The sequence below is a fragment of the Leptopilina heterotoma genome, unplaced genomic scaffold, assembly GCF_015476425.1.
Source record: "Leptopilina heterotoma isolate Lh14 unplaced genomic scaffold, ASM1547642v1 Lhet_135, whole genome shotgun sequence".
Classification (NCBI taxonomy): Eukaryota; Metazoa; Arthropoda; class Insecta; order Hymenoptera; family Figitidae; genus Leptopilina; species Leptopilina heterotoma.
Window position 1 is genome coordinate 2741523 of NW_025110854.1, and position 13984 is coordinate 2755506.

At 31.0% G+C, this 13984-nt stretch overlaps 2 protein-coding genes across 6 annotated transcripts in view; one reads left to right on the forward strand and one right to left on the reverse strand.

Annotated features, from left to right (window-relative positions):
* LOC122497695 (small conductance calcium-activated potassium channel protein) overlaps positions 1–13984 on the reverse strand; it is a 659102-nt gene that overhangs the window by 172842 nt on the left and 472276 nt on the right. The window lies entirely within an intron of this gene.
* Positions 1–13984, forward strand: part of LOC122497697 — a 49583-nt gene that overhangs the window by 15527 nt on the left and 20072 nt on the right. Inside the window, exons 5-8 of one of the 2 annotated variants that reach the window (XM_043604963.1) lie at positions 2127–2198; positions 4437–4799; positions 6983–7184; positions 8532–8655. The exons of the other annotated variant lie outside the window; for it this stretch is intronic. Of the exons in view, the coding sequence (XP_043460898.1) occupies positions 2127–2198; positions 4437–4799; positions 6983–7184; positions 8532–8655 (761 nt within the window). The remainder of the gene's footprint in view (positions 1–2126; positions 2199–4436; positions 4800–6982; positions 7185–8531; positions 8656–13984) is intronic. 2 annotated transcript variants of the gene reach the window in all.

A 13984-nucleotide genomic window follows, 5' to 3' on the forward strand; every position in this document is an offset into this window, starting at 1 on the left:
CATGAGGCTTCAAAGCTAACAAATCTCGAAAAAGTGAAGTTATGTTAAGTAAAAAAATTCAAGTTTTCAAAACATTTTTTGTTCCACTGTTAATTTTTGACAAAATTAGATTATAAATGTAATTAAAATGAATTATTTAATGATTTTTTGCTTATTTCCAAGAATGCTAGAGACAGGAGGTGAAACTTCGGTAGTGGGGGTATGGGAATGCTGAGTCGCTCAGCTATTTATGGTCAGGAGTTATCTTTCAAAAAAGTCTCCGCCGCAATAGACTTCTGCGCATCTAACCTGCAAATACAATATGAAAAAATTGTCGTTGGTTTTCAGTGTTGTGTTTATTTTTCTTCTTATTTTCTTATACACAGCACGTTTTCGGCATTTTATAACTATTTTAATAACACTAAATTAATGCACTAAATTTACTAATCACTTGAATTATTTATATGCGTATCCGCTTTGACACAACCGTTAACCTCAAATTAAAAGCATATCATGTGTGAAACACACGGTATAGAAAATTTTAAATGTGTGAGTGATGTGCAGAAGCACCGCGCCGACGACTGTTTGAAATTAAACTCCTGGTTAAAGACAGGCTGGTGACTTATCCCCACTACCGAAGTTTTACCTCCTGTCTCTAGTCTTCTTGCTTATTTCTTAATGTTACATTATTTTTACCTGTAAAGTGGAATTCCTTCGAAGATGTGTATTCGTGTAATTAATTTTTATTTTTGAGACCAAAAATTAATTGTATGATTTGGAATAATTTATTACATATTTGTAAGTTTGTGTTAAAACTAAATTTTTGTTGATTCCTTCGTTTATGTTGTAATGCCACTTATTTTACAATGTGGTGAGGGATACCCTCTAAACGTGTGTAATGGTGTAATAATTATTTCTAAGGTGTGTGACGGAGGGTTAAAGTAAGACTTTGTTTTTACTGTGTAGGGTACGGAACCCTAAAAAGGTATGCAATTTGGATTTTTAGCCTAAACTATGGAAATATAATATATATTAAGATTCAAAAACTTTACTATTAACAAATATTAAGATAAATAACAATTTTACCAGTTTAATTTTCATCTTTTTTAGAATAAGACGGTATTCTACTTATTCAACATTATAATTATGATTAAATAAATTTAGATCATTTTTACAATTGAAACTTTTAAATTAGATAAAATTGGGATTAGAACACTTTCAAAAACGAGGATAAACAGGCGTCTCCAACAACAGCGCAACCTATACACTAAAACTTTTTCCGTGTGTGATAGAATAGATTATTAAGATTACTGAATTTTTATTTAAACATATACACTTTCCTTTGTACTTTTTTCTAAAATTTGATAACAGTATACGCATGTGATAGAAATGTATAATTATTTTTATGCATATCCTGTTGTTTGTATGTCATAGAAACCGTCCTGCTCATTAAGTTTTTCAGTTTTGTCTTACAAGTAAACTTACCGAAGTTACAATTTCCGATGTTAATAAAACTTGGCAAAGATGTAGTACTCATCGAAAAAAAACAAATACGTATTTTTTAAAGCAGTGCTTATCCACTTTTAATATCTCAATAGGGCCTGTGGTCAAACTATTACTGCTAATTAAAAACTGAGTATCACGATAAAAACATTATTTGATAAAATAATTTTCCATAGAACAAGAAAAATAATTGAAATTGTTTTTATTTTAAATGTTTTCAATTAGCAGTAACAGTTTTATCATGGGAATCATTCATATATTACGTCATAGGCATAGGAGAGTGTGAGAGCCTGTGTAAAACTTATCAATTTCTATGTGACAACATGTGACGTAGGAGAGGGAGAGGTTAAAATTTTTCCAAATTTGTGTGACGTAATATGTGAATGATCCCATAGGCCCTAATAGAAACATTACATTTCTATTCCTGGAAGAGGTGATTTCTACCCTTAAAAGTGGATGAGCGCAGCTAAAAAAAACGTGTATATGGTTTATCCAAGTACTACATTTTTCCCAAGTTTCATTAAAATAAGAGATTTATACTTTGGTAAGTTTACATGTTAGCTTTGGCCAGTAATTTTCTTTCAAAACATAAAATAATATTTCTCCTTGTGTAATAAATATGTTTACTTTTTCTGTTTCTCTAGAACGCTCCAAACATTCATGTTCAAAAAGTCGCCCCCATTAAAAATGTCTTTGCGTATGTCGGAAAAGCGCAAGTAATTACAAAATACATATATTTTATATACATATTGGTCAATTTTTTATAAGGGGAGACTCTCTTAGCGGCATGGAAAGACAACTCAAAAATTGAAATTTTTTGTGGGGAACGGTTATGAATATAATTTTACTCCATAAAATATTTTTCAGAAACTTTTTATATTTTGAAAATAAGGGTAGGTTAAACCTATGGTTAATCAAATTTTCTTTTAGCTATTACTGTGGGATTTATTTTACAATTTACTGTTCAAAATTGTCTAGAGCCTTCTAATTTGATCGGATTTTGATGTTCTTCGTCTTAAATAAGAGATCCCTCAAAGCTGATTTTAGAATTTTTAATTGTGTGTATGTATTTTTTTTTTTTTTTTGTTATTCCAAGTTAACAAATTAGAATACTTTTAGAAAAAATCACGTTTACTTTTTTATTTGTTCAATAAACACAATCAAAATCAATTCAAATCAGTCTAGTATGACCACAAATAATAATGCACTGAAAGAATTTTAGGCAGGCTGCTGGCTTTTCATGTCCGAAATAAATTAGTGCCCCTTGCGCAGGGCTCGCAGCTCACCTCAAAAAAGCGAGCATCTACTCCCGAAAGGTGAACAGCTGTCCTGAAGAGTTGCTGCTTACCTTTCGGGAGTAGATTCTCGCCTTTTTGAGGTTAACTGCAGCCTGCCCAAAATTCTTTCAGCGTGAATAAATCAATTTATTTCAGTTGTTATAAAGAATGTTAATTTAAAAAAATTGTTTCTTTGCAGACAAATTTATGTTTATGTAATTAATTTATGTCTATTTTGGTGAAAAATGTTTTTATAGTTAACAATTACAATTGTTATAATACAATGAAAATGGACATAAAATATTTACATAAACATAAATTTGCCTGTAAAAAAATTTTTTTTATGAATAAGATCAAAGTTGCCTTTTTCTTAATTAAGATCTTTTCCAAAAATATTCTAATTTGTTAACTTGGAATAACAATAAAATATAATAATGAGAAATACAATTTTTGAAAAATATTTTATGAAGTAAAATTATATTTATATATCTATCAAAAAACATAGATAACTCAAAAAGCAGAGACAAAATTTTTTCAAATGACTGTTTTCACTTATTTTGTTTCATTAATGTTATTCATATCACAGTAAATCGTGAGGTGTTAAAATAACACCAAAATGGATTAAAATAATTTGCAACAGTTTAATCCATCTAGTATTAAATTAACACCAGAAAAGATTAAAATAATCCATTTTGGTATTATTTTTTTACTATGAATGAAATTTTACTTCAAAAAAATTACTTTAAATCAAAAACCAAGTCAACGATTTGTCAAAATTCGACAAATTGATCTTCATCAGAGACAATAATTAGTTAGTAACTAACTTACTAACTAACGACCTAACCAACTAACTTTCATACTTACTAATTAAGTAGCTTGCTGACTTTCTAACTAATTAAGTTTCTAACTTTCTAACTAAGGGAGCGTTCACAAATGATGTCACGTTTTTAGGGAAAGGGGAGGTCTCTACTAAACGTGACAGAATGTTTTTTTACATGTGAAATTGCGTGAACGGGGGGAAGGGGGGGGGGTCTAAAATTCCAAAAATTGCGTGACATTTGTGAACGCTCGCTAACTTACAAACTTAATTACTAATTAACTTACTAACTAACCTACTTTCTAACTAAGTAACTTACTATTTAACTAACTAATTAACTAACTTACTATGTAGCTTACTAACTTACTCTTTCTTTCTGACTTCCTAACTTACTCACTAACTTTCTAACTAACTTACTATGTAGCTTACTAACTTTCTGACTAACTCTCTAAATAATTTACAAACTTACTTACTAATTAACTTTCCAACCAACTTACAAAATTATTTACTAACTTGTTAACTAACTAATTAACTTACTAACTGACCAATTTATTAAATTACTTAGTTAGTAACTTAGTTCATAACTAAGTTAACTAGTTAGTTAGTTAGTAACTAAGTTAGTTAGTTAATAAATTACTTATTAAGTTAATTACTTAGTAACTTAGTAACTGAGTTAGTTAGTTAGTACGCAACTGAATTAATTAGTTAGTTGTTAGTATTCGTTGACTTGATTTTGATTTGAAGTAAAATTTTAGTCATAGTAAAAAATAACTCCAAAATAGATTATCAATTCTTTTTGGTGTTAATTTAATTTGTAAAGCTTTTTAATACCTCGCAATTTACTGTGTATTTTTTTTTAGGCGTATGACAAACAGGTTAGTCTTTTGAAGGAAAAAGATAAAATAATATTGGAACAAGAAAAAAAAATAGCCGAACTAGAGAAAGAGAGGGACATCCTTTTAGAAAAAGTCGCGTTAACAGAACAGTATAATGAAATTCTACAATCTTTAACAAGTCTCCATCAGAAAATCCAAAATACCCATACAAGCGGTAGAGAATCCCCACATTTTGCTCAAGGAGTTGAATTTGAAGGTTTTGAAGGTGATGTAGTTCAAAATGAAGAAAACGATGAAGAAAATGAAAATTTGGTCGGTGGAGAGCAAAATGAGGGTGGTGATGTAGAAGATGAAGATGTAGAAGAACATGAAGAAGATTCGTTAAGGGTATTTTGACAATTGTTTTTCACAGGATACTTTTAATCAGGAATCTCAGAATTTCAAGTTTTTAAGTATAACAGTAGGGTCAAACCTAGCCGACCCTGAGTAAAACTTTTAAATATCTTTGTAAAATTAAAAACATGTATGAATATAATATATAGTTTATAACGAACTATAGAAACACTTTTAACTATTTTGCGAAATTTAAAATTTTTATAAATTTTTTTTAACAATAACAAATTTTTACGTCATTTTGAAATAAAATTTATAACTCAAAATTGTTTTATTATTAATTAATGGGTATTTTTTCTTAGTTAATTAATATACACTCTTTTAAATAAAAATAAAAAAGCAAAAAATTTCAAAAATTTGTAATTTTTAATAACAGTTTTATAAACAATGTGTATTTTTTATGTTTCTGGATTAAGTATTTCAAGGAAGAATCCGACAGACAATCAAAAAAGTTAGTCCAATGTCATAATTTTGTTTTTTAAAAGAAAAGGTCACATTAAATTTTAAATTTCTTTGGATAGAAGCGTAGGGAATTTAATTTTCTACATTTTAAATGATTTAAAGTTATATTTGAATACAAATTATACTTTTCTGTCTATGATAAATTATTTCAGTAACATAATTTAAAATTTAACAAATGTTTCTTATTGACAGAAAATTGTAATTGTAATTGTTAAAATTAAATTCTTCGCCTTTACACCAAAACGAATTTAAATTTAAATTTGTCTTCTTTTAAATTACGAAATTATGACATTGGACAAACTTTTGTTTTGACTGTACATCAGATCCTTCCCAAAAAAAAATTTTCAAAAACACACATTGTTTATGAAATTGTTATTAAAAATTACAACCTTTTTTTTACAATTATTTTTATTTAAATAGTGCATATTAATTAATTACAAAAAAAATCCCAACTAATTTCTAACAAAACAATTTTGGGTTATTAATTTTATTTGAAAATGACGCAAAAATTTTTTATTTTAAAAAAATGTTTAACAAATATTTTTATTCCGAAAAAATGGTTAAGTGTTTCTTTAGTTCGTTGTGAACTATATAATTTCATAAAGGTTATTAATTTTAGAAAAAACTTAAAAAAAATTTTTCGGGTTTACGTGGTTTGGACAAGTAGAAAAAATTGCTTTAATCCTTTCGTTCTTCAGAACACCCAGCGAGTAAATTTTGTTGAAACTTAATTAAGAGAACAGCTTTGCTGTCGAAAACGTCAAAAGAAATTTTTGAAATTTTTCATTATCTTTATTCGGGTTGATCGTCGTAATTATTTTGCAACTGAGTGATAAAATCATTATTATTTGTTAAAACTTGTAATTTGGGAGTTTGTAGTCAAGGGAGGGTAATGTGGAAGTAGGAGTGTTGTGAGAATGAGAGTGAAAATGAGAGAAAGTGAGGGTGAATGTAAAGTATGAGTGAAAGTGAGGTGAAGTGAATGTGAGAGTGAAGTTAGAGAGTAAAGTAGTAGTGAAATGAAAGAGATAGAAATTGAGTGTGAGATTGTTGGTAATAGTGAGGGTGAGGGTAATAATGATGGTAAATGTGAAAGTGACGGAGAGATTAAGAGCGTGAGTGACGTTGAAGATGAAAGTATAGGTCAATGTTAGAATGACGGTGGGTGAAGAAGTTAGAGTGAAGGTGAATTTGTGAGTGAGGGTGAGGATGAAAGTGAAAGTATGGGTGAAATTAAGAGTGAGAGTCAGGTTGACAGTAAGGGCGATAGTAAGGTTGAAGGTGAGAGTGAAAATAAGAATAAGGGTTAAAAGTAGAGTGGAAGTGTGAGTAAAGGTGAAGGTGAGAAAATATGAAAGTAAGAGCGAAAGTGTAGACGAGAGTGAGGTTGAAGGTGAAAGTACTGATTAAGATAAAAGTAAGGGAAGAGTAAGGGTGAAGATGAGAGTGGAGTTAGAGTATAGGACTCCTGACCCAGTTTATGTGACAAGCACAATATTCAAGAACGAGTCGTACCACGAGCGAGTTCTTCAATATTGTGCGAGGCACCAGGAGGCACATAAACGAGGTTGCATACTATACTTTATACAACAAGGGCGTATTATTGTCATTCTTTGCTACCTATGCCGGTGCATGCTAAGTTTCGCCGTATAACCCAGCTTATTTTTCAAATTACTTATTTCTATACTAACTTTTTAAAAATCTTAATATTTAAGGTTCGATATGCCGATGTTGAAATTAGCGAAAATTATTTGGAGAACGCTAAGTCTGATATGAATCTCGACGATCGCTTCAAAAATATCATTTTAGGATTGTGGAAGGAATCGAAGCACTTATATATTGCACGTAGGAAACCTCCGGGTGTCTCCTTTAAGCAATTTATAAAAATAAATTCATCGCATTGCAAAGACATTAAACGTGAGTGTTAGAAAATTGAAAAATTGTTATTCTTATTCATCCAAGTCAAGTACACTTGAATCTTAATATAACGAGTGTTTGATACAACGAACTGTCAACTCTGGTTACAGCGAGAAATATTTTTCCTCTTTTATGTCCACTATTTGAAAACATTTAAATACAAATATTTGAGCATCGTTTTGCACATAACATTAATTACAGTTACTTACCTTCTCACAAATAAATTGTTTACAGTAGAGCATTGTAGACAATGAAAGAAGCTGCGCATCGATGTTCATAGCTAAAGATATATCACAGCATACTTTAGTATAACTATAGCTATGAATATTGATGCGCACCTTCTCTCATTGTAGACTCTGCTTAAGAGTTGGGCCCCCTCTTGCAGTCGTAATATCGAGATTTTCTGATCCCTCACTTTTCGTTGTATCAAGATTCAAATGTATATAACATACTTGTGTGAGTAGGAAAAAAATTTTAAACAACGAGAATGTATTAACAGTTTAAACATTTCGCTGTTAAATACCTAACTGTTTGAACAGGGTGACCAGCGGTCAGAAAATTTTATTCGAAGTCTGGAAAATTTCATCAATAAACTTATAAAAGAACTAAAATTTTTTGTGCATTATAAAATTTTCTAATTTATCAAAATTTAAATGATTTTTATTAGTATTAGTTACTGTCATTAGATATTATTGCTAATTGTACTGGTTGACAAAATTAAGGTTTTTTGTTACATGAATAAACGATAGTGATTCTTACAGGATATTTCCCGTAGATTACGAATCTGTAAGTGTAATTGTCCTATCAAGTCTCAATATTGAGAAAAACGAGGTCAAAGTGTCAAAAAATGGCAAATATGACACTTTTTGAAACAGTAAAAAAAAAGCTCAGATATGGCTTAAATGCGATCTCGAACACTTAACTTTAACATCCGAAAGCAAGAAACCATGTATTTTATGTTCGATCTCTCATTTAAGCCATATATGAGTTTTTTTAATGTCGCGTTCTTTTTTTATACTGCTTCAAAAAGTGTCAAAAATACTATTTTTTGACACTTCGATCCCGTTTCTTTCAATATTGAGACGTGATAGGACAATATCACTTACAGATTCGTAATCTATACAGCAAAAATCCTATAAGCACCACTATCATTTATTCTTGTAGAAAAATTTTGTCCAACAGTGTTATGTTAATATTCATATTTTTGTCCAAAGAAAGAAGAAATAAAGTCAAGGAATATTTTTCTCAATCCTTGCTGTACACCCTGGTGAAATTCAGTTATCACATCACAGCAAAGACTTTTCTCTATCTACACTTTTATTTGAATACAACTTTGTTTATTTGTAGATGTCGCGATTGAAATGAATAATGATCCGAAATTAGCAGTTCCAGGAGATTTAAATGCTTGGACGAAAGAAACAATCACAGAACGAGCACAACAAATTTTTAATAACTTACGAAATTTGGCAAAGTACGTGGATAGATAAATTTTCGAGGCGCATGAATAGGCCCTAGAAGTCATTTGTGAGAATTTTCAGTTGTTGCAATTTTATTAGACATAATCACCTTTTAGCTGATTCTGGATTTAACAGAAGGTATGTTTAATAAAATTAAAATTAATTTCTATTTAACTGAATTTTTATTCACTATAGAATTTTCATTTTTCTGAATGTTCAAATAATATATTTTTTATTTAACAGACTTTATATTTTAATAGTATATAAATTTTAAAACTCGCGCTGGAATATTTCGGCCATTTGTAATTTCTTTCAAATGAGCATTCAGCGTTTTAAGAAATCTTACAAATTACCATTCGTGAAAATAAAAATTTGATGAAATGGGAATTCTGACATTTAAAAATTCAGTTTATTAAGCATTTTCTTAAATAAGAATTCTGGTAAATAAAACTTCGTTTAAATAAGAATTTTTTAAAATATATATTGTGTTAAATAATAAGTATATTAATTGAACATTCCTAAAAACAAATTCAAGTAAATAAAAATTATGTTAACTAGAAATTAAATGTTTTAATTTTAATGAAGATAATTTCTGTCTAATTAAGATTCTGCTAAAAGGTATAATAAAATTGTAGCAACTAAAAATTCTCAAAAATGACTTTTAGAGCCTATTCATGTGCTTCAAATTTTCTTATGTAATAAGTCCGCCTAAATCAGCACATAAGCAATACTAAAAATTATGAAATCATCGGAAGGTGTTCTTGTGAATGCATTCTTGTTTGAATACAGTTAAAAGTAATTAATTGTTGGTAATGTACTCTCTAAATCTGAATATGTGAAAATTCACATATTTGTACGTTATAAGTCGTCTTCTCGATCAATAAGTGCATATACACTTATAATAAGTGAAATTTCACTCAGAATAAGTAAAAAATTCACTTATTTATAAGTGTATATGCACTTATTGATCGAGAGGACGACTTATAACGTACAATAAGTGAAATTTCACATATTCAGATTTAGAGAGTAAGGAATATTTCAGGATAATGTACACGGAAAGAAATCTGCTAGTATTATACCATTGGGCGGCCAATAGACTTATACCATCTGAGGCCACCACTACTTTTCAGGCCGAGTATATGGAATTAGTACATCTCTGCGTAGAATAATATTATGCAGCGATGGACTAATAGCATCTACTCGCCTGAAAAGTAGTAGTGGGGGTCCGATAGAATAAGTCTATTGGCCGCCCAATGGTATAATACTAGCAGATTTCTTTCCGTGTACAGAACTTTTGTAGTTTATACTGAATATTTTTGAAGTTTATCCTGAAATATTCCTTACATTTTATAAAACTCAGTTTCGAAAAAAGCTGTATCCGCTACTCCGTAACAGTTTCGTAAAATCTGCTAAATTTATTTTTTCCGTGTACATTAAGGAGGTTCTCTATCTGTATTTCTAATGAAAACATTCACCATTTAAAGTATTAGTCGCGTAAAAATGGTTTTCGTCAGATTTTTTCAAATTTCGCATACTTATTCCTGAAATATTTATTTACAGAATGAGACCAGTTTCATTAATTTTGACCGTTTCAAAGCTTCAAAAAATGAATTCAAAGTTCATACGTTTTGCATGGAGAGAGCACCCAATGCATGTATTGAATATGCTTATAATTATTTACATGGTAACTAATCGTCAGATTTTGAAATAAAACTGCCAACGTATTCAATTAGATGAAACAAATGCATAAAAAAACTATAAATATATTGACAGAAAATTGAGAAAAAATTAAATTATATGAATTTTCATACGAACGAATAGAGAGTAGGGAGTTAAACTGTCTCTCTCACTCTCACTGCCCCACTCTAGTAAGCGGCCCAGTAAACTTTTGGCCAGAGCCATCAGCGCGACTACTACCTTAAACTTTCGTTCATTTTAAATCTCCCGCTTCTTGTGGGCCAATAACCTATTGAAGCTACCGTTGCTGATTGACAAAATACTCTGTGTATTATTACCCAGGTGCGAATTTAGGTTGTCCGACAGAGTTTGAAAGTTGGCCCAACTTTGGCAAATACCAGTGCCCACAGTTGACCCGACTTTGCAAACTCTGGGCCTCGGTTGGTCCGACGGTTGACCAAACTCTGGGGCACAGTTTGCTCAAAGGTTGGAAAAACTGCGTGAAACGCATTATAAAATACTTAAACTTTCTTGGTGTGCCGAATTCTAGGCCACGGTTGGCTCGTCGGTTGCAGCTTTTACATACATTTATTTATATATTATATATTCCCATGTAAGCGTAGCATAGTGGTCAGCGTAGAAGACTTCGGCGCGTTAGGTTAAGGGTTCGATCCCAGTGAGCGTTAGATATTTTCGTATTAGATTGTGTTTAATAATAATAGGTAAATGTTATATCTGATGTTCCCGATAATAATAGCGTGTTAATTGTATAAATAATTAAGTTTTTTTAAATAATTTTTTACTCTTGTTATTACTACAGTCAAGTCTCACTAATTGTCGTCACTGGGAAACTTTTGGGACCGTATGTCTCAGTAAGTGTCAGTGGCCTAAGCCACGCCCCTTTAGTAAAAGTGAGTCATGACACTTACTGAAAACGACACTTGGCTTATGGTTGGTGAACCGTTATCATTTGTATAGTTTGCCCAACCTTGGGTGTTGAAGTTGGCCCAAGTGCTAATTGCAAAGTTGGCCATACTTTGAAAATTGTGGTTGGTAAACAAAAACTAATTGAAATAAATTAAAAAGAATTCACAAAGAGTTTCAGTGAATCCCGCTTTGTGACAAATACGAATTGGAGCTATGTTGCAATTTTCTTGAATTCGTCAAACTGTATTGAACTGTATTTCTATTCATACTACACTGAGAGACCTTTTGGACTGCAGTGAAACAACGTATGAGATAGCAGCTCCACTATGGTTTTAGAGCGCTGCGATACAATTTTGGGCGCGTGACAGTTCAAAATATTGGTGAGCAGCTCACCGAAGTAGTGAGGATGCCGCCTATGGTTTGCAGCTAATCAACTTTTAGACTGTCACGCGCCCAAAATTGTACCGCAGCAACCCAAAAGTAAAGTCCTGTAGCGTACCACCAAAATGGTCAGTAACAGCCTATCGAAAGTCTGCTGCTGACCCAAAGGTCTCTCAGTGTAATTCAATGGACAAGTTTTGGGGCCTTTAACCCTTAAACCGCACACTTCCGAATCCATCCTTAAACCGCACACTGGGTGTGCGACACCCGGGGACTTTAAAGTGTGTTCTCCAAGCTGGAAAAGGATATTATGTTTCAGAAAAATATTCTTATGTAGCTCAGTACATCTATTTTGAAGGAAAATAAGTTTCATAATGATTTATTTAATCTTAATAATTAAAAAAATGTTTTTTAAAACTACTGAAATCACCTTAAACCGAAAACTGGGTATAAGCCATCCAGAAATTTTTCGCTGTTAACTTCATAAAATTATTAAATACACAAAGACACTTGGGAGACTAATGTCCCTCACGGAACATAAAGTTAAGTACAAAATGTATCGTCCAATAACGACATATGTTCAATTTTTACGACTTTAAACGAGATATTAGAGTAAAAAGCTAGAATATGGGTGTCGCACACCCAGGGTGCGGTTTAAGGGTTAATTTTTTTTAATTCGTCAGCACGAATTCAATGCATGCCTTGGTCATTTCTTACGAATGCGAATTCGTTTGCACAATTTCAGGCAAATTGAATCGAATTCAATCGAATATAACAAAGAGCTAGAATAAATCCCGCTTTCTACAAAAAATCTTAATTCATGTCAATCCGTTTGAATTAGTTTTTTTACTGGGAAAATATGCATTTTGAGTTCGACCAGCTTCGTTATTAGTTGTCGGGCCAACCATCACCGTCAATGGACGGTGTACCGTATCATTTGTATAGTTGACCCAACTTCTGGCTCAAAAAGGTGAATCGACTTTGTAAAAGTTGGCCCAACACTAGGCCGACCAAAAAATCGCACCTGGGAATATATTACACGGAAAAACTGTTTTCAAGAGTTATTACGAAATTTATTCAAAGATTTAGGATATAAAAAAACTTTAAAACTTTTTTAGAAAAGTTCAATATTTATTAAAGAATTTTCAAGTGTTTTTATAATGGCTTGGAAATAATTGTTCTAGACGCTGCGACTAAATATTTCAGTCATTGCGCGCTGAAGAATTGCCGAAATATTTAAGAAGGAAGACATAGTGTAACCTATAGATATACAGCGCCTGTTAATTTTAAATATTATGATTCAATGCTATAATATCGTAACGCGTCCTGCAATCGAGTGGCATAAGGCGGAGAGATCTTTCTCAAGTTCGACTACTCATGCAGGCAATTTTTTATCCTTAATTTCATATTTTTCGATTCATAAACCAGTTTTGGAATTCTTTAACCCCTTCGCTGTTTGGAAAAATATTCATTTTAGTGACCCAAAATGTCCATCAAAATCTTTTAAATTGTTATATTACTTAAAAATAATAAACAATTATTTATTTATTACTTTTTCTGGTATCATTGATACCTATAGTATGTGAATAATGATATAAAAGAATTTATTTTATAATTTAAATAACAAATTTCTATTTTTTGCTAAAACTTTCACGACCCAACGTTGGGTCGGAAACAGTCTGGGCCAACTTTTTTCACGACCCAACGTTGGGTCGCAAACAGGCAACGGGTTAAGAAAATTCAACTGTATGGAAATTCACTGTATACAACTGAATTGTATAGAACCGATACCGCGCCATTAACTTTTTTTCTATTGCACCTAGAAAAGTGCAGTTTTTTTTTAATTTTGTAATTTTGGATCTAAGATAATATACTTTGATAATAAACGTTGTAAACCTTACCCATGGAGTAGTATAAGGAGACCGATCGCCCGTGATGAATCCGCGTCAAACGTGGCTGCATTTTTCATAACAGTGATTCCTCTAGGCTCACTTACATCGATAGAAGCACCTCTCGCGGAGGAGAAGATCATTATATTTAAAAACAAAATAAGACATGACATAACCTCTAATTTTGTTTATAAAAGTGATTGTTAGTTCAATGAAGCATGTAAAAAATAAATTGTGAGTGAAAATACCTGCTGTCTGTGTAGTGAAAAATTGCAATTCTTATCTCTTAATTATAGAGGGAATTTTAGTAACAATTAAGTTATGTATATAAACATAATATTAATCGCAACAATTCTCACATATACTTACTTATTTATCTCTGTTCACTTCCAACCGAGCACTTTCAAAATTAATATTGAATAAATAATAATATATTATAATTATAAGATAATTATTAATGATAATTGTC